At 39.8% G+C, this 20,804-nt stretch overlaps 1 protein-coding gene across 11 annotated transcripts; it reads left to right on the forward strand.

Annotated features, from left to right (window-relative positions):
• The first annotated feature begins 46 nt into the window (after nt 1–46).
• On the forward strand, nt 47–20,804 carry ADAT1 (adenosine deaminase tRNA specific 1). 11 transcript variants are annotated; one of them, XR_014957766.1, is made up of 11 exons: nt 47–136; nt 578–769; nt 1,536–1,604; nt 3,594–3,648; nt 4,422–4,549; nt 6,085–6,703; nt 9,186–9,331; nt 11,505–11,604; nt 14,662–14,910; nt 15,165–15,251; nt 19,830–20,804. XR_014957766.1 is itself a non-coding variant. In XM_085589277.1 (10 exons), exons 2-10 carry the CDS (start codon nt 514–516, stop codon nt 19,960–19,962), a joined length of 1,593 nt encoding a protein of 530 aa, XP_085445403.1. In that variant the 5' UTR covers nt 47–136; nt 493–513; the 3' UTR covers nt 19,963–20,804. The 11 variants fall into 11 exon arrangements, 5 of the variants coding, with proteins under 5 accessions (XP_085445403.1, XP_021382545.1, XP_085445405.1 ...); XR_014957765.1 differs by having other exon boundaries at nt 47–769; XR_014957761.1 differs by lacking the exon at nt 14,662–14,910 and adding an exon at nt 18,547–18,667 and having other exon boundaries at nt 47–769; nt 19,830–19,962.

The raw sequence follows: 20,804 nt of genomic DNA on the forward strand, positions 1-20,804 counted from the left end.
AGCCGCTGGGAGCGGCGGCTGTCGCGCGCGAGAAGCGGCTGCGCGTGCGCGGGCCCCGGGGCGCTCTGTGGCGCGGCCCCGGAGGCTCAGTTCCCGTCCGTCCTGGCGAGGAGCGGCGGTGCAGGTGTCCCGGCGGGTAGGCAGGGGCATGCAGGGATTTGCAGCCGGAGTGGCGGGAGGTGCGCCCGAGCGCGGCGGCAGTGCCCTCGGACCGTGGGCTGCCTCGGGTCTCGGCAATGGGGAGGCCTCGAAAAGGAGGCGGGTGGTGCCAGGCGCCTCAGGTGTGCTGCAGAGACCTCACCGGTATGGCGACGTGATGCATACGGTTGATGGCTGTGTAGTGGGAGCTTTGGGAGCCCAGCAGATCCACCTGCTGCTGCACTTAAGGGTTCTAGCGTTGCTTTTTATTTCTTGCGATTTGAAAGAACTTATTTCCTATAAATAATCTTGAAAGGGGTGATGCAGTTAGGTCTTTGTTGAAATGTGCTTCAGGATGGTGTCATACAGGACGAGATGATAGCGTTTGAAGAGATGGGGTTGTTATTCCAGTGTTGTGATGGAATCCAATTCTGTGTAGAATCTGCACTCGAATCAAGAGCCATGTGGTCAGCTGATGAAATCGCTGGGCTATGTTACCTGCATTACAGGACCAGACTTCCTAAGCAGGGGAAGCCAGATCCAAACAGGGAATGGACTTCCCTGGCAGCTGTTGTCAAAGTGGAATCTGCAGCCCAAAGAGAGGATCTTGATGGTCCAGGAAACTTGCAGGGTAAGAATAAGTTTTGGGGATAGTGGTGGGAGAGAAGGGGGAGCAGAGAAGGTTCTTGATGCTTTCTTTTTATTTCCTTTTTTTAAAATGCCTTTAAAAAAGCATACATCCCTTCCTATTCCATCAGTCTCTACCCAAGTTCTTTACTCTTTGTGATTGTAAACTTTACAGTTGTTGTGATTCACTTCTCTCTGGAAAGAGTTGGTTTTACTGAAATGCTATTCTTCCCAGACTGTAAACAAGACAATGAAAGCCTTCATTTGGCTGTTGAATATGTGGTGAAAGTCTAGGCAGGACCTGAATTCCTAATACAAACTCTTGGAAAAACGTGTTTAATTTGATAGAATCCAAGAAAGGTTTTCTCTCCTATAACAGGTTTCTACCTTTTGTATTTGTGTTAGTCATCATCTGTTTTTCCCTTAGTGGCACTTCAGTGTTCTTAGGCAGATTGTATCCCGTATTTATTATTTTTTGTGTGCCTGAGGAATGCTATGGCAGTGTCTGCTGTGTGCTGTCTAGCATACCAAGCGCATATTCGCATTCCTCCTATGTGGTCTATGACTTTTCCTAGCACTAGTGCTTCTGCCTGCTGTATTCAGTTCTTGATCTGTTTCCTTTCTATAAGGTTGCATGATCTGCCTCTCTGTACATTCCCTTCTACTCAGTGTTCTGTGTGTTGTCTTACCAGAATAACTGTATGAGGGCAATGCTTCTGGCAATAGTTAAGAGGTGATAGTTTATTCAGTTAATGTTGTTTCTTTTTCAGTAACTAAGGAAGTTGTTGCTATGGGAACTGGAACAAAATGTATTGGCCAAAACAAAATGCGAAAAACTGGTAAGTGTGGTATAAAATTCAAGTACGGGCTACCTGTACTACCTTCTTTCTTGCTCGTATCATAGAATCAATGAAAATGTCTAAGGCATGATGTTGGGGAGGATGAATAAATATGATTGCCTGGCAAAAGATTTACAATAGTACAGCCAGGATGAAAACAATCCCCCCTACTGGTTGGACAATGCCCTTACCTACAGATAGGTCCAAAAGTCAAATGGACTGTTCCATCTCAACCCCCAAAATGTATGGTTCATCCCACACCTGTAACCCTCCCCTGAAACATCAGGTATCTGTGACCCCATTGGCCTCAGTCTTGTTCCAGCCCACCTTGAAGCCCCTTGACAAGGAATCCCTGAGGAGCCAGACGCTCTCTTGGAACTTCCCCTCTTTTGGAACTCCCCAACAGCATACTGCTCAGACTTATTCTGGATTGAACCCCGAAGTGTAAGGCAGACCTTCCTTCATCAACGAGAGGGAAGCTTAGGCAGCCATAATGGCTGCCACGAAGCAATGCTGTACTTGCTGCCTCAAAGGTGAATGAACTTTTAATATTTGGAAATGTGTAGTTTAGGCCCCGAGTCTGCATACCCAAAGACTTCATAACAAAAAGCAAAGCAAAACAAAACATAAACAAAATAATTGTGCAGCCTAGTTTTGCTGGGGTCTGATGCAAGAGGTTACCACTGATGGTACTAACCAGCAGGAGGGTACTAGTAGGGTTTTTCTTTCTTACTCCATATTACTGCTAGATAGTTTAAGTGTTGTACAGTAAATGTATGGGAGAGATACAGGGCTTCTCACAACTACCATTTCTTACTATGTGTTGTAGGAGACTTTCCTTGCTCTCTATGTCCATTTTTTAATTTATGATGTATCTGTCTCCTCCGCTAGGACAGGGAAGAAGCTGTAGTAATGATGAATGCTGAAAAGTGGCTGAGGGGGAAAAGTGTTAATGCATATGTAGGTACAGGGCTTTCTACCCTCCTTAGACTTCAGAGGAGGACTAGACTGAGATATCAGAAAGGGTTTTGCCTGTATCTAGTTTAGGCTCCTTTACGTTCTCTGTAGTGTCCTTCATGTTGAAATTAATCAGTGGAGTAAAAGAGAAGAAACTAGATTCTGAATCGTAGATTTTTTTGATTCTTGTGATTTTGCCATCTCAGAAGAGTTTTGATGCAGACATTTTTCTGAATGATTTAGGAAAATGATGATCATTTATAATCTAGATAATAAGGGTCTAAGTAGAAAATGGTCTAGGAAAAAGTAACACTAGTTAGTTAGTTTTGCCCTTGTTTGTCTTCAGTGATCTCAAATTTAGAAAATATTCTCCTCTTATGATAAGGTTTTTAACTTGGTTGTAGGTCATGCTAATTGTTATCTGTTAGATCACTTATAAACTTTTAAAACTGTTAAGGAGGATTTCTGTCACGTGGCCTTTTACCCCTGAAATAAAAGATGATCTACAGCTCCTGTTCCTTTACATACCATAACAGGCAGATACTGTTCAGGAAAGCTGAAAATTAGATGTGCATACTTAGTAAGTATCAGTATTATTTACGGGAAAAATAGTTTAAATTGAAGGACATAGTTCAAAAAGAATCTTCAACCAAAAGCTTAACAAACACTTGAAATTTTCTGGTGGAATGTGTTTTGAGAATACCAAGATTTACCCTTGAAACAAAAGTTAGGAAGATTTTGAAGGATGGTCATGTTAATTCAACTCAAAGGGTTTCCAGTATCAGAAGAATTAAAATTTGGTATTCAAAGAAACTTCTGACTTGCTGCAGACTGAGTACTTTTATCCTTCATTTGTGTAGGCTACTGACCTCCTTTTGTTGAGATTGGAAGTTTACATATATTGCAGTACTTTAAAACCAATGGGAAGCCTTCAGATACTAATAAATGTGGAGAACTGACCTATGTCGAATTCAATTTGCTTTGTCTTTTTTTTAGTAATGATTTAGTATCTGCATTTGTGTTTTGGTTTAGGAGACATTCTGAATGACAGCCATGCTGAAATTGTGGCCAAGAGAAGCTTCCAGAGGTGAGGCATGAATGAAGTTTTACTCAATACTGTAACAGTGCTGTTAGTCAGTGCCACCTGAGGTTGTCGTGATAGAAATAATTTTGACCTATTTCTGAAATAGCCAAATTTTGTAGCTTCACATATGAGAATGTAGTGAAAGACTGCATTACTTCTGTGTGGACAACACACTTTTTCCCGTTGTCTGCAGGATTTTAGCCTAATTTTTATACTTCTAGGTAGGCCTTTTCACAAAAGCTTGCTTCTTGCTTGTTCTTCTGGAGCCTCCGTATGAAGAATTAGGATCTGATTTCATGTGGTATCAGTGCAGATCTGATGACTGTTAGTCAAGGATAGAATTTTTGCTCTTTCCCACATGCCAGTCCTCTTGTTTATGTGCATTAGCTGGTTAAGGGTATTGAGCCAGGAGAACAGTAATTCTGCAGAAATGAATATGTTTTTTGCAATTCAATGCCACTAAACTGAGTCTCGTAGAATAAGATGAATTGCAGAGTTGATAAAAACACACACAGTGGGAGGAGAGGACCTTTATGTGGTTCAAGATGGTTAACGTTAACTTCACTGAACCCAACTCTTTGAGGTCTGTTATTAAAGTTCCAGTGATGTGTCTACATTTATTATATTGGATGCTGTCTCTCTGTAAAAGCATAACTGATTGGCTCCTGATAGACTCCCATCAGGAAAGAGCAAGCACTAGTTGGTATTTAAGTTTTGTTGTTTTCTCATGCATCTAAAAGGAAGTCAGTGTTTCATGAAAACTTTCTGCCTAACAGGTATCTTCTCCATCAATTGTGGCTTGCCACTTCCCATCAGCAATGTATCTTTAGTCCGGGAACTGAAACTGGGAAATGGAAACTCAAACCAAATATCATATTTATTTTCTTCTCCAGTCATACCCCATGTGAGTATGCTGGAGTGAACCAAATACTTTGCTCCCACTTACAGAGTCTTTTCTGCCGCATGTCTTTCTTTTGTCTCTCTTTGGTGTGGGTTGAGAGTGAGGCAGTAATTCATGTTATGGATATGTGCCCAAAGATGTATTTGACTCCACAGATATATCCGGCATTTTATTTCACTGGATGTGATTCAGGAGAACTCAGGAAGTCTGATGTACTGTTCATTATATACTGGAATGTTTCACTTTAAACAGTAGCTATTATTTTTCTTACCAGAAAATAACATACTTGTCAGAGGTCCTGCCATATTGCCTAGTTGCTTTGCTTCAAACATTATCTCCTTGGATTAAAATTTTACTAAGAAATACTGACATTTACCACCATTTCTAAAAACAAATAAAAGATACCCCACACCCAGCCAACAACCACCCCCAACCCCGTGAAGCAAACAAAGGGGAAAAAAAAAACCCAAATGAGCACCAAAAACCCCCCAAACCAAAAAGCAAGCAAAAAATCCAAACCCAAGGAAAAAGAAAAATGAGGGGGGAGAGCCAAAACTGACTCATACAAAACTGCCCAACAAACTATAACCACACTCCTGAAAAACAGGAAAAACAGCCCCATTCATGAAATATCACTAGCTCCCCAACACAAAACTTTGAGAATGTAATAAACTTCTGTCATGGAAAACATTTGTGTGTTTAAAAAAAACATCACCGCAAAGATAAAGATCTGTTGACAGAATGAAGGAATGCAGCCTTTTGGTCTACCAACATATCAGGCATCTTTGATGTTACTATGCTCTCACTGGTGTGTTCTTCAAGAGCTAGTCTGTTACGAAGCAAAGGAGTTTTAAGAACTCTCAAAGTATGCTTCATCAGTACTTCAGAGTGAGTTAATTGCTCATATATTTTCATGATTTTGAGTGCATTGCTGGAATATGCAATATTATTTTTCTTCATTAGTGCACTTGAGGATAGAAATTACGTCTCCAAATTTATTAGTGAGAATAATTTCATTGCCTTCTTTTTCACATATTGTGAGAAATTTCTCACATAAATCAGCAGACCTGTCAGAATTGCTTTGCTTTGAACTGAGCTTCAAAATTTTGGTTGTGATCTTGTTTCAGTGATACAGATTAAAGTTTTCACCCTTACTTGACAGATTATTCTTTCATTAATCTTTTGAGGCTCCTATTGTTTGGTTAGATCAGGCTGGTTTTCCTGTGAGTCTTCAGCACTTCTTGGAGTCTGTCAAATGCCTTTGTTACCTTTTACTTTATAGGTTGTAAATTTTGCTGTCTTGATTATCTGTTAAATAGAATGCAGAACTTGAATTGAAGCTTATATTGTCTTGAAGTTCAGTGAAATTTAATACAGCATGGCACAGGACAATGCTGTTTCAAAAATATGTTCTCATAGTTAAGTTTTCCTGAGTGTAGATCGGTGAAAGCTATTAGTAGTTGTAATATTACTGGTATGATGTGTTCCATTCCCAAGATGGGTTTTTGGCCAGTTTTATGTTACTTATTTTGTTCCAGGTGGAGATGCTTCTATTTTTCCAATCAGTGAACCAGAGAACCAGCTTTCTAAGCCAGTGACTGAAGGTTATACAGCTAGACAAGCAGCAGAATGTAGAAGTAACCATAATCATTTATGTCCAGAAGATAAAAGAAAATCGGAGAAGATGGCAAGGAATTATATAATCAAGAGGATGAAAACTGATGATGGTGGTTATTCTTCTGTAATCACCGAAGACCTGGCTGTTCAGCATGAATCTGTGAAACGAGAAGACAGCACAAATCAAAAAAGCTGTGAATGTTCTGCAGAGATGCAAACAGCTAATAAGGAGACTGGCTTAGTGAGACCAATGCTAGCAGATATTCACAGAACTGGAGCAAAATGTGTACCTGGAGAGCTGGATGATTCCCGAATGCCTGGGCTGGGGTACCACTGCGTGGGATTATTACGCGTGAAGCCAGGTCGAGGAGACAGAACATGCTCTATGTCCTGCAGTGATAAACTGGCTCGCTGGAATGTGTTAGGATGTCAAGGAGCTCTTCTGATGCATTTTCTGCAGTATCCAGTGTATCTCTCAGCAGTTATAGTGGGGAGGTGTCCATATAGCCAAGAAGCTATGCAGCGAGCAGTTATTGGAAGGTAAGTGCTCTCTTCAGATGGTGTGTATGGAGACAAGGGAGCTTAGGAAGACAACATGTGTCCTACAAATATTAGAACTGCTTTTGATAATGTGTCATGTAAGATCCTGATAGAGGATCTGTTAATGTGTGAGCTGGATGAGCAGACATATGGATTGAAAACTCTGAATGACTGGGCCCAGAAGGTAGTAATCACTGGGCTAAGTGTAGTTAAAGGTGTAAGGAGCCATATATCCCAGGGATCAATACTAGGTGCAAACTTACTTAATATCTTCATTAATCAGTCATCTGGATGATGGTGCAGACTGTATGCCCAGATAGTTTGCTGAAGACTCAAGATTGAGAGTGGCTGATTGGCTAGGGCATTTTGCTGCCATCCACAGTGACCTCAGCAGGCTGGAGAAAAGTGAGAACTTCATGGAGTTCAGCAAGGGGAAGTAAAAACCTGCACCCTGGAAAGAAACTGTCCTGTGCACCAATACATGCTGGGGGCTGCCTGGTTGGAAAGCAGCTTCACAGAAAAGGACTAGGGGGTCCTGCTAGACATGAAGTTGAAAATGAGCAAGTAGTGTGCTCTAGCAACAAAGAAGGCTAATGATGTCCTGGGCCACTTTAGGCCAAGTACCACAGTGGGTCCAGGGACATGATCATTCCCCTTGACTGACACTGGTGAGGCCACATTTGAAGGGCTGTCTCTAGTTCTGGGCCTCTCAGTACAACAGTGATGTGGACATACTGAAGAGAGGCCAACAAAGGGCCTTGAAGATGCATAATGGATTTTTAGCATCTCTCATGTGAGGAAAGCTGGGACTACTCAGCCTGGAGAAGAGAAGCCTTGTGGGCATCCTATCAATTTGTATACATACATGAAGGGAGGTGGCAGAGAAAAGGAGGTGCTAGGCTGTTTGCAGTGGTGTTGGTGATAGGACAAGAGGCCATGGGCACAAACTGAAGCATGTGAGGTTCCCTTGGAACATCAGGAAATACTTGTTTACTGTGAGGGTGATGGAGCACTGGCAAAGGTTGCCCTGAGAGGTTGTGGAGTCTCCCATCTTTTAGTTACTCAAAAACCATCTGGACACTGTCCTGAGCAGCTGGCTGTAGGTTGCCCATCTGGAGGAGGGGTGGTTGGACTAGATGACCTACAAGCAGTCCCCTCACACCTCAGCTGTTCTCTGATTTACTACAGTGGTTCAGGACACATAGTATGTGACAGATCGCACTGGTCAGCTGGCAGTGGACAGTTGTGTTACACTGGAGAGGCAAAGCTTATATGCATTTTCATGGTGGTACAAATTTGTCTGCTTCTTTAATCTCAGTTAACATCCAAGAGCTGATCTTTTTCCTTGCTGTGACTAGTGGAGCTCTCATAACATAACCTGTCACCTCAGGGAGACCTGTGTGAGAGATGAACTGCACTGCTGCAAAATGAGGAAGGTTATCTGTTGTGCACTGCCCCTCTTTCTACTCAGATTCTTTAGTTGATGAAAACCATCCCAGCAACAAGGATAGGAAGTGAATATTTTTCTTACTTGGGAGGCTAAATCAGTAGAGTTGAGCACTAGAGAAGGGTAAGTGGATTTGGGCAGAGTGAAGGGAAAGGAGAACAAGGGAAAAAACAGGGAGCTGAACCATTCTTTTTTAAGCGGTAGTTACTAGACCAGTTCATATGAAAAGTTTGACTTTGTTTAGTAACTCCTTTTCTCTATACCCCTTCATCCTTCTAGAATGATTATAAAAGTCGTCGTAAGTCTGTTAATGGAGAAACTCTAGTGACGTACCTGATGGAGCTTTCGGGATAATCATTTTCTCATTCTGTGATATGTACAAGAATTTGCCTAGCCTTGTTAATCCTAGTGCAGTCAGACACTTTTTCAGACTATTGTATCTGACAGTATACATCTCAGTCTCAATTCCTGCTCTGTAAATATTGTAGTGATTAAACACATGTTGTTTTTCCCTTATATGAGCTTAATGTCATTCAGTATGCAATCATAATTTAAGGTAACAAAGATAAGAGTACACATGGAACTGTAGGTATACTTTGTATGTTTCTAGGCTTTGGTTATAAACCTCTAGACTCATAAAACAGTTCCCGATGTAATGCAGTTGATTATATATACCTTATGATTTTTATTTTTCTTTGTGATTGCAGAAGTATATTGCAGTTTTTGTTCTGCATACTTAATTGATTATCATAATAGATTTTAACTAGACCTTTTTAAAAGCCAGTGCATCATATTTGGGTTTTTTTTTTAGGATGGACAAGGTCCTAATAAACTAATGCGGCTTTGGGGTTTTATTTAATAAATATTTTTCTGAAGGGAAAAATGCCTCCAAACCTCCTTGTCTCGCTATATTACTCATGTTCAGTTTTAATGTAAAAGAAATGTATTTTAGATAATGAAGGTAAATCGTCCAAAATGGTCTTATTTGGGAAGAGCATATTGAAAATCACTTGCATTTTTCTGTGTTTACTGTAGGTGTCAGCACATCTCATCTTTACCAGATGGTTTTCTCACTCAGGAGGTTAAGCTGCTGCAATCAGATCTTCAGTTTGAACATAGCCGTCAGGCAATTCTGGAAGTTCAAACTAACAGCAAAACAAAACTTGTTCCCTGTAGTGCAGGTGAGTTACTTTGGGCTAGTTGCATAACTGCGTGCAAAAGCCCAAATAGAAATGAGGTGTGTTTGGTTGTTTGGAATGGAACATAATTCCTTACCAGTACACTAGCAGCAAAGTATGAAAAGCAAGAAATTATTTTCAGGTCATGAGTTAATTGTTAGTGATATTTGTCTCAGCCTCTAGTTTCCAGTAGGCAGTTTTCAGGCTAAATAAACACTTGATTGATGTGATTAAGAATTTATAATTAAACACAGACAGAAAATAACCAGGGGAAAAAAAAGTTGAGTACAAGAAGAAAACAAAAGACTTCTTGTTTCAGTTAGTTTTGCATTCTCCTTGGTAATGAACGAAAGACTTGCCATGCTGAGTTATGTTTGTAATTGCTCCAAAAATCTGTGAATGAAGAAAGAATACAGAGTAGTGTGGTGTAAAAGTTGTATCAATAGATATTTTAGGCATGGCATGTTTGCCATGGTGATGAATGAATGCCTAAATCTCAATGTGATTTTGCAACACGGTCTCATTCGGGAAAAATAAAAAGTAACTGCCACTTTTTGTGCATGGCTAAGTAGTTTCTTTAACTTGGACATGCCTGCTTCTGCTCAGACTTTTCTGTTTAAATGAGAATTGAACTTTTTTTTATTACAATAGAGCTAATGATAAAATAGAATGGTGACAAAGGGTTCCTTAATGGAATTCACATTCATTAAATTGGAGGTATTTACAAGTGCCAGGAAGGAAAATACTTTAATTTTGTGAGATAGGAAACAAATTTTGTAATTGAAAAATAGTGCCAGTTGAGTTGCCAAAAAGGGCCTGAAAGTAGCTGTAACTAAATTCAGTGTATGTCTTTCTTGCTGTACACTTCTCAGGTCATTCTGTTAAATAAAGATGAATGATGCCTTAGCACCGTTTATTTATGCCAGGTGGTTTCTTTCCTTAAAGGTGTAAAAATCAGAATAAACTCTAAATTTAGGGCTGTTACACAGAGTATTGAAAGATGCTTGATAGGAACATGTCAGCTGTCATTTTAAGAAAATAGCTTTTCTGTTTAATGCTTTGAAGTTTGAGATAATGATGAAGCAGTGAAAGAATGGGAAATGTTTTAATTTTTAAGTAACTTTGTATCTGTTTGTCAGAAACGGATACCCTCTAACCAGATGATTTTTAGATATTTCACATGTGGAGGATTTGACACCAGTCATATGTATTGAATGTTATTTCATGTTGCACAGGACTGTCGTTTAGTAGAATGATACAGCATTGTACTTGAATCACTGTGTAAGAACAATTGGCAGCATACAGCTGAATTGTAATCCAAGGGAGAGTAACATAAGCAGTCTTTGAGCATCGAGTAACAAGATGGTCTTGGGAGTTAATGTGTGTGCAACTATTTTGCCTATTGCGAACAAAGAGAAGAGGGAGAATTTAGGAAATGGAAGCTGTCTCATGGTAGTAGAAGTTGAAGAATCTGCTCTTACGCTATGGAGGGACAGATTGCACATGTCAGTTTCTGTTGACATTCTGCTGATGCTTTGCTCACTACTTAGAAATTTTAAGGTATTGTACGCAGAGTTTCAGCATTGAGAAGTTTACAGCCTGAGATGATTACAAAGTTCTCAGACTTGAGGTAGAGTTTAAGGCTGTTGACACTGGCTATCTCTTTCAACAAATTATTTTTATTTGGGTACTACCTAACAATGTTTTTCAAGTAAAGTGTACAAATATTTGGTGTATGTCAGTTATCATGAAACTCCTTAGAGCACACAATAAAATAATAGTGGTCAACAAATTAAGAAGGAAAATGTAGAATGACTGGTACAAGTAGTTTAGGCCAGTATTTCACAGCCGGATGTGAAAATAAGCCATCTAACTTGGAAATTTCTTCATGGGTTGTCTGGACAGGATGCACAAAAGAAGGTAGAACTCCCCTAAGATACTTAGAGGCATGGATTGTTAAATGACCGAATTAAGATGAAAATTCTCTGTGTGTTTTCATTTTTTAATAGTAAACATTCTTTTACATACTGGAATTCTGGCCCTAGAAAACCATGGTCCTCTTTCTAGTTTGAATTATTTTGGGAAGCAACACATGAACAAATAGAATGAAAGGAACTGTTAGGTTCTGCTTTTGTGACAAGAGCATCTCCCTTGTTCATAACAATGTCTTCTGCAGCTATCAGTTGGAGTGCAGTCCCTGAACAACCTCTGGATGTTACCTCAGATGGTTTCCGCCAGGGAACAACGAAGAAGGGGATTGGGAGCCATCAGAGCAGGTGTGAGAGTGTTGTAATATCTAAACATGTTTTATTTGTTAGCTTACATGCCTTTGTCAGCTCACGTGATGTTGTCGGAGCAGGAGGAAATCTAGGGAGTGGTGAAGAAGGGGGAAGGTAGCAGGGCAAAAGGAAGAGTCACTGTGTAAGGGAGAGAGGGCAGTTGGAATTATGAAAGTTACACAAGAACTAACAAGTTTATCCTGTTTCTTTATCCCTCTTGAGAACATTGTAGATAATGGTGGTGAGGAACTGTGATCAGTTTTTATTATAAGGATGTTTACTGTTGAAGGAAACAGAACTTTTGCTTTCTGGTTTTGACTGTGAAGGAAATGTGTGCATTGCATGTTCTCTTTCTAGAGATTTCTTTTTCTTGAATAGTCAAGCCAGCTGTCCTGGATGTATGCTGATTAAAAATGTAGCTTTGAAACATGACTTTCTGCCTTAAAGTTTGAAAATGTGTTAAAATGATGGTAGCACATTCCTAACATGAACATGTCACCTTTCCAACTCATCTTGGCACTTGGTTCAGCCAACTTGTCACTTGGCGCTTTAAGAAATCCTATATCAACAATCATAGTTTTAATAAATAGTTACTTATTTTTCTTGAGGTTGAGAGGAATTACTCATAAGCAACTGCAGACAAATTTCCATGTTATCCTCATTTTAGGTGAGGTGGCCAAAATTATCATTGTTCTGTGGAAATTCAGCTTGAGGATTGGTGTTCATGTTTTAGCTGTTGGCTGATTATACTATCAAATTATCAGTGGTCATATTGTTCATGTTTCCCAGACTTTCTGGAAAGATGATGACAATCCTGACAAGTGGTGAATAGCACAGTAAATACAGCTTAGACAATTCTTGTGGAGAATTTAATAATTTGCCTGCAAGTTGCACATTCTGAGCTTCTTGAAGATAGGCCTGATTTGACTGAAGTTTATCCTGGTATATCCTAGTATTTCCAACTTTTCAGTGGAAAGAAGAGGATCAGAAACTTTATGGTTTGTGACCAGTATTGGTGTCTGGGGTATTGCTAGCAAGGTGACCTAGGTGACTTAGTGCATCTTTTAAGACAGGCTCCATGTGCACTGTAAAATATTTATTTTCAATATGTGATATGTAAGTATTCCAGAAGATGTGTGAAAGATCAAACAAACCAGCTAAGCCCTTTTTCTCAGTAGGATTAAATTTGTAACATAGCATTTATGCATCAGCTCTAAAACTTGAGAGCCATCTCCTAGCTGACAATTAGCACAAAAGTGTAAGAACTCTATTATTGCTGAAAGATCCTCTTCTCAACATGTCCTTGAAGTTCACTAAAACTTTCCAAAGTTGTTAGAGCCTGCAAGACTGTGTGATAACAAATGACTTCTTTTCTTAGGAAATCAGAATTAAAAACAGTGTCAGTGAGTAAGTAAACTATTTGTGCTTTTGAGGTAAACAGTCACAAAAGGAACTTTTATAATGAAAATAAGGAACTTACAGCCTTATTGGGACTGGTGGTGCTTAATAATAAGCAAGACTTGTATTTCAACATTCTTTTTCCTCTCAAGGAATCTCAGGGTGATTGCTAGGAAGTGTTGTTTGAGGTTTCCCCCCACCCTTTCTGTATGCTAGGTAACATTAAATACAAAGGACAGTAAGGCTGACTGACTAAAAGGAATTTGTAGGTAAATGTCTGGTGTGTCCTTGTGTGCTTTTGTTAATGCTTAATTAACTAAACCACCAAAAACTACAAGATGAAATTTTGACAAATTAAATTGAATATTAAATTTTAGAGCGTCTTTGCATGCCATCATCACCAGTGGGGTTCAGCAGACTGTTTTAGGGCCAGTGCTTTTCAGCATCCTAATAAATGACTTGGATGCAAGACTCAAAGGTACACTACATTTGCCAGTGCCACTAAATGGTCAGAAGCTGTTGACTCCCTTGAAAGAAGACAGGCCCTGCAGAAAGGCCTTGACAAATAACAGGGTTGGGCAGTCACCAACCATATCAAGTTTTACAAAGACAAATGCCAGTTTCTGGACATGGCAAAGGGTGACATGCGTGTATGGACAGACTGGGCAATGAGAGGCTGGAAAGCAAGGCCATGGAAAGGGACCTAGGGGTCCTGGTTAATGGCAAGTTGGATGAGAGTCAGCAGTGCCCTGGCAACCAGGAGGCCACTCTCATCCCGGGGGGCATCAGGCCCAGCGCTGGTGGCTAGGTGAAGGAGGGAACTGTTCCGCTCTGCGCTGCTCTGGTGTGGCCTCACCTTCTGGGGGCAGTTTTGGGCACTGGAATATAAGAAGATAAAGCTCTAAACGTCCAGAGGGGAGGCCATCAGGATGATGAAGGGTCTGGAGGGGAAGCCCTACAAGGAGCAGCTGAGGTCACTTGGTTTGTTCAGCCTGGAGAAGGGCAAACTGAGGGGAGGCCTCACAGCAGGCTACAACTTCCTTGTGGGGTGACACAGAGGTGCAGGCACTGTTCTCTGCTCTCTCATGACCAGTGACAGGGCCTGAGGAACAGCTGGAGCTCTGTCAGGGGAGGCTTAGGCTGAATAGTAGGAAAAGGTTCTTCACCCAGAGGGTGGTCGGGTGCTGGAACAGGCTCCCCAGGGCAGTGGTCACAGTGGCACAAGTTCAAAGAGCACTTGGACAATGTTCTCAGGTACATGCTGGGATTATTGGAGTTTTTCTGAGCCAGGGGTTGGACTCGATCCTTGTGGAGATTCTATGATACTATGCCATTTTTGATGTTCTTAAAATACATGCTAGCAACATAGGAAGACTTTTTTAAATTGATTTTGTTTTCAGTGAGAATCAGCTTGCATTTGTTGGAGAACTGAATCTGTCATTGTTAAGACAAGTATGCAAAGATAATTAAATAGAGGAAACAGCTGGGCCATTAAAAAAAAACCTACGCTTTATAAACAGTGATTCTGGTTGCCATCTCTCTGGGGAAGTAGAGGGGCTCAAAGCTAACAAATGCATATAGTATGTTCTAAAGATCTTTAAAACTTTGGCTCACTTTATTTTTTGATGAGCCTCTTTGTATTTAACTGCCCTGCAGCTGTTGCTGAATGAGTCCTTGTCACCGCTGTGAAGACATCAGCATTGTTCCAGATGTTTCTGCTCCTTCTTTTATTTGTTTTGAATAGTACAAAATTTAACAGTTTGAAAGAGACTTTGGAGTCCTGTGCTTGTTTGATCTGTTCTGGGACTAGTCCTTCTGGCTAAACCTTACTGCAGCTGTGAACTGATGACAAGGCAGTTTCATGCAGATAACAGTGTGATATTAAAATGTTCATTCTGCAAACCGGTGAGTGCTGGCTGGGAGAATGGGGCAATGGAGCTTTTTGTCAATATAGCATTTAAAACTAAGGAAAAAGGCATGAGGGTGGCTTAGTGGGGTAGATAAAGTTAAACGATAGAGAAGTTTTTACATTCTTTGAGACGTGAACATAATGCTTTCTATCAAAAATGTTTAGCTGGGATGTGCTGCTGTAAGGTGGAGTGAATTTATGATTTTTTTTTTCATCAGAATTTCTAATTTTGATTTTTTTTTAATATCAGATCCAAAATCTGTAAAGTGGAATTCTTCCATAAATTCCAAAAGCTGGTGACAAGTATTTCACAAGAGGATCTACCAGACACTCTACGGTAAAGACATTATCATTGCCTTTAGAAGAGTGAATTTATTTTAATGCAACTGAAGAATACAGTAATGATACGGTATCTGCTCATGAATCTCATTTTAGATAAGTCCATTGTTGAAGTTTGATACTTGAAAAATGTGGAAAGAGACACAAGATGAGGAAGTGGTATCTTTTTTGAAAACATGATCTATTAGATCAACTGTCTGCAGCTCTCTACACTTGGTGGTATTCAAACCCTGCATCCCAAAACGGCCATGGAGTTACTGCTATCTAGTTTGTGTTCAGTAATTCTATCAAATTCCCCTTCTTTGATTCACCAGAAGGAAGAGTTTGAGTAAAAAAACCCTTTTTTTCCTTTTATTTTTTTTTTAAATTTAGGTTAAAATCAGTTGAAATCTTAGTGTATGGTGGAGTAAGAGCTAGTAAAGTGAGATAGTGCTCTTTCTGCATTTTCTCTCATATGGTTGGTAAGGATAGATAGGGCTCTTTCTGCAGTGCATATGTTGTATTAAACAGAGACCTTCTGGAAAGAAAATAAAGCAGCTTTTGTCTGAGGAAGCCATAATTGGAATTTTCCTTTATGTTATTAAAAAAAGATTTGGTTTATCAGACTGGAGTTAATTACTTCCAGTAATCATCCGGTATGGCATAGCATTAGGTGCATTATGTATTTAGTGGTATACTATAAAGTAAAGCATAGTTTCACATGTACAGAAACTTGGTTCTCTTTGTTTTAGAGACTCTAGGAGATGTAGAGAGTTCCAAATTCATTGCCATAGAAGGTTTATTTTATTTTAAACTTACTTCCAGATATAATTTCACCAGCTTTAGGATGCAGTTATCCCAACTCTTGAGCCAATTTAACTGCTTGTAGCTGCTGATGAGGTGGTCCCACAGCAGTTCACTGCTGCTACTGGCTGTTGATTCCTGTTTCCTCCCTTGTATCAGCAACACCTCTCCGATCTCATGATGAGCCAGTTCAAGTAGATAATGTGGCTGAAAACAATTTCCTTGTCATCTTTGTTTTTTCTTGGACTAATGAATTTAATGGAAATCTGAAACCGATAACTTATGCCAAGGAAGTAGGAGGCATATGTGACTGAAAGTAGGGGAGATAGGCCATTTCAGCATTTCATAGTACTAAGACAGTAGATGCAACAAACTTAGACAAAGTGCACCCTGGATCTTTAATTAATGGGTCTTGCTTGCTTTTGAGTTTTGTTAAATTAAAGACTGGAGTTACCTTCTGTGTCTATGGAAGAGTCTCAAAACTGTTTCAAAGTTCCGATGTCAATATGGACCATGCTATTTCTGAGATGCTTTCAACTGATTCTATAAAGAGATACTTTGTCCTTAAATCAGTTTGAAATATAAAATTGTTAGCCTCTTTTGGGTGGGAGTTTGTCCTCACTTGTTTCGCTATGATAATTTCCTCAAAACTTACTGTGAACTTCTGCAGTTTGGTATGTGACTCATTATGCTGATCACATGCTGCTTACATAAAGTCACTTCACCTCAGGGCTTTTCTAGACCATTTGCCTTGTTGTTTCCTTTGACATTTTGTCCTCTGCTGTTCGCCTGTCTGGGCTTCTCCTGACAAAGTCCAGCTGAATCACAGATGTGATGTTGTTTTTACACTGCACCAACTTTTATTTATACAGAGGAGGTGCTAGTTCACCAGTCAGCTTGTGCAGCTGATTGCCTTTGAAGTCTTTAGTTTTTACTCCTCTTCACTTAAAAAGCAAAATTAGAACGTGTCTTCGTGATTCTGTTTCCTTAATCTTCCCTTTTTTTTCCCTACGTGGTATTCTGATGTTTTGATTTTTTTTTCCCCTCAGAGTCTGAGTTTGAGTGAAATTTAGATAAGAAACCCTATGCTCTCAAATTGTTTCTTTAAACTTCAGTGTATTTAACTGTTACTAGTTCTGTATTTTCTTCACATTCAGATGTATCTTGTTCTCTCTTGCCACAAATGGTTAGCTCTAAAGCTGTGCTATCATGCAGTTTCCTTTTTCCACTTTGACCCTAAGTTCCTTCCCTGACTATTCTAGTCCAGTTCTCTTGCCTCTCATCTTTTCTGATCCATCAAGGAAAGCTCATTCCATAGTACTTTCAAATCTGCTGAACAGCTTGTTTTGTAGTTGTAGGGTATATTAGGACAAGGGTTATGCTTCATGTAATGCTACCTTTACTGTTGTCCATTGTCAGACTTAGGAGCCAGGAATTTAAAGCTTTACATGGAACTGATTCTATTCTGATGTTCTTTTGGTTTTGTTTTTTTTGTGTTTGGTTTTGGTTTTTTGTTTGGGGTTGTTTTTTTTTTTTTGTGTGTGTGTATTTGTGTGTCTAAAGTTGCTTCTCCTGCTTTTTGTGACTTACTCATTCTTCACACAGAGAATCTGTGTGGGTGCTGTTAAATTGGAACAGGTAGACAGCCTACTGAGGCCAGAACTTTGCTGGTTCTTCTAAACAGCAAATTTAGAAATTTATAGTAGTATCTAAGGTGTTAAGCATGACATTAATTTATTTGGGTTTTTTAAGGATTTAGTTTATTTGCTTTCAGATGACACTGAGAAGGAGGTGGTGTTTGGCTGGTATGAGCTACTTCACCAAGAACCAGATAGTACTCTATAATGCTGTCCCACGTTCTTTCTTCCTTTGCAATAATTCTTATGATCTGTCTTCTGTGCCTTACTTAAATTCTCACTCCTCTCTCTAGGTAGACTAATGTTGTTTATTTATTACCTGTTACCGCCACCTGTCATACCTAATGTTATTCTGTCAATTCCCTCTCACATGTTACCATTTGGAAATTACTGGTGCATAAATCCATCTTTTTTTTCCTTTTCATGTTTTCCATGCTCATTGCCAAGGGAATGGTGACACACCATTGGACAGTGTTGTGCTATTGCTAATCTGAATTGTTACATAAAATCCTCTGCAGTATTGTTTGCAGATCACTTGATGGTAATGTGACAAAGGAGATTTTTTAGCATCACTGGGGTTTTTTCCCTTGTTGTTTAGAAAAAAACATGCCTTAGTCACCACCTGGGGAAGTGAAAACCTTCTCTTGTCATGCAGTGGCATCCACCGTAAAGAATCTCCAGACATTGCTGTTTTTACAAGGTGTGGCTGGCTATATGGCCCTTTTTTTGAATCTAAGGAAGACGTTCTAAAATAAACCTGCCCTGACTTTCTTGCTGGGCTTATTAAATGAATGACTAATCCTCATTTCTCTTAAATTGTAATCAGGAGCCATCACAATTAAGATTGTACTATTTTTCTTCCTTCCTGCTCAGTTCACGGTATGGAGGATTCCAGATCCAGTACAGATAATGGGGTTCCGTGACCATTTCACTGGCCAGGTGGGGAAGAGTTCTAGCGGGGCCCTTATGTGGGACTTTTGAGAGCAGCTCACAGGTTAGTTTCACTGAGTATGATTAATGTGAAAGAGGTGAAGAAAGCAACATGGATTGACTGTGATAAGAGTGCAGGACGGGTTTTTTAAGAGAGAATATATCTCCCATATTCAGCAATGACATAGACAGGTGCTCCACTCTTGCACCTTTCTGAATGAAAGGTTTGAAGGATAGGTAATATGGCTTGCAATAAATTCATGGCAGAATGCTGAATGCCTCCAACACAGCTTCTGGTGGTAAGCTGTTGTGGTAGAACTGTGGGGTTTTTTGGGGGTGATCATAATTGCCTTTGAGCCTGAAAGACTGTTCTAGAAGTTAGTGCAGTAGTTCTCAGACCTCACAGATTAGGGTTCCTGTAGTAGTTTGGCTCTTTCTTTCTTGGTGAAGGTCATGTTGCCTACGATCTTCCCTTCACATTGGGTTTAATGTATAAACATTGCCTATCACATGTGGCGGACAGATGTTTTGGCAAAGGAAGGTGAAAGAGGTTGGGGATGGAATGCAAAGAAAGGAAAAAGATCTTGATGAAGTTGTCTTACAGGCACTTGTGTTCAGATACTCTAGACCTGAATTTTCCTGTTTCGAAAATCATTGGTATAATGTACTCAGCGGAGTGACCAATTGTTCTGCTGAGGTCGTGGAGCATAGTTGCTACTTGAGGAAGGAGAATAACACCAAAACTGACGTGTCTCTTTTGCTTTAAGGAAAGAAAAGAGAGTATTTTCTCCTTTGTCTCATTCTTCTCTGTTAGTTTTTTTGTTGAAAAACTGTCCAGTTCATTCTGTCCTTTCCCCTTCCAGCCAGTTTTCTAGTATGCTAAAGCTACTTCTACCCAATTCAAAGCACCCTAGCTACCTTTTCAGCTTTACTTCAGTGGTTTTTGCTGTCATGGAAGTTTTCTGTAACCTGTCGTCATACAGTCAGACACAGACATTTCTAGTGCTAGAACAGTTGTTTTGCTTCCTTTTTTAAGATTGATGACAATGTCCCTCTTTAAAGCCTGGGCGTCTCCAAGTCTCCCTACAAGAGAATTTCAGTAAGTAGCATGGAAGAGTTCATAGGAGATTGTCAGATCCTTAGATGTTTGATTTCTCTTTTCATTTTGTGACCTCATATTCAATAGGATCATAGAATTGTTTTCATTTTTGTGCATTTTCTGTCAGGATGAAGACGCTAAAAACCTACTGGGACTACAAGGAAGCTGCATTAAATTATCAAGAAGCCTGGAGAGTGCTGCGTAGCCAAGCTCTGCTGGGTTGGGTCAAAAATGCCAAGGAATACCTGCACTTCACATGAGAATCCATGAGACTATGTGAATCCAGGAATAAGCTGTGGTCCACAATAGATACCTCTGCAGTTCAAAGGCCAGAAAAAGACACCCTCTAGTTCATGTGCTATAAAGAGGCAGGTGTGAAAAGGAAAGCAATTTAGATTTAGAGAATACTTTTATTTTTACTGAGTTTAAGCCTCTTTTTATTGAAATATAGAAAAGGATCATTGCTGACTTAAAATTCTGAGCTGTATGAAACAATATGCCTCCAAAAGAAAGGAAGCAGTGATGTGCTATCCTAGTATCTGAGTCATAGTCATTGCAGTGAAAGTAATGTCAACTGAAATTCATGCAGTACTATGGAAAAATTTAGTGCCACTTTTTTTCTTCCACTTCTCGTACTGTTGTGGTTGTTTTTCTGGGTCAACCCTCATGTATAATAAGTAATACATTCATAACTCTGAACTCTTGTTGTCTGGTGCCTAGAAGAATTTTCTATGTCCCCCAGCTCCATTGCTTCTAACTGGAAAAACTAGTTCTGTTAAAGTGTCTCTTTTTTTTTTTTGGGAATCCTTAATATATGCTGCTGTTTACTAAACATAGCCACAGATACTGCCACAGGGGAGGAGTCTATATCAAATAATACTACTTATGATATCCTGTGCCTCTCAATTTCAGGAGTTTGCCAGATAATGTTTCAACTGCTTTGCTTCTGTAGGCAGGAAAGAAAACTCCTGAATTACTTGGTTCAAATTGGCCAATCCTGTCTAATTATAGGCAAACATTTACCTACTTTTCAGTGTTTCAAGCACGGTCCATCTCCGTGCCTCTCTGTGGGAAATGGTGAATTAAAAGCAAAAATGCCTCA

The sequence above is a fragment of the Lonchura striata genome, chromosome 11 (assembly GCF_050655825.1).
Source record: "Lonchura striata isolate lonStrDom1 chromosome 11, ASM5065582v1, whole genome shotgun sequence".
Taxonomy (NCBI): Eukaryota; Metazoa; Chordata; class Aves; order Passeriformes; family Estrildidae; genus Lonchura; species Lonchura striata.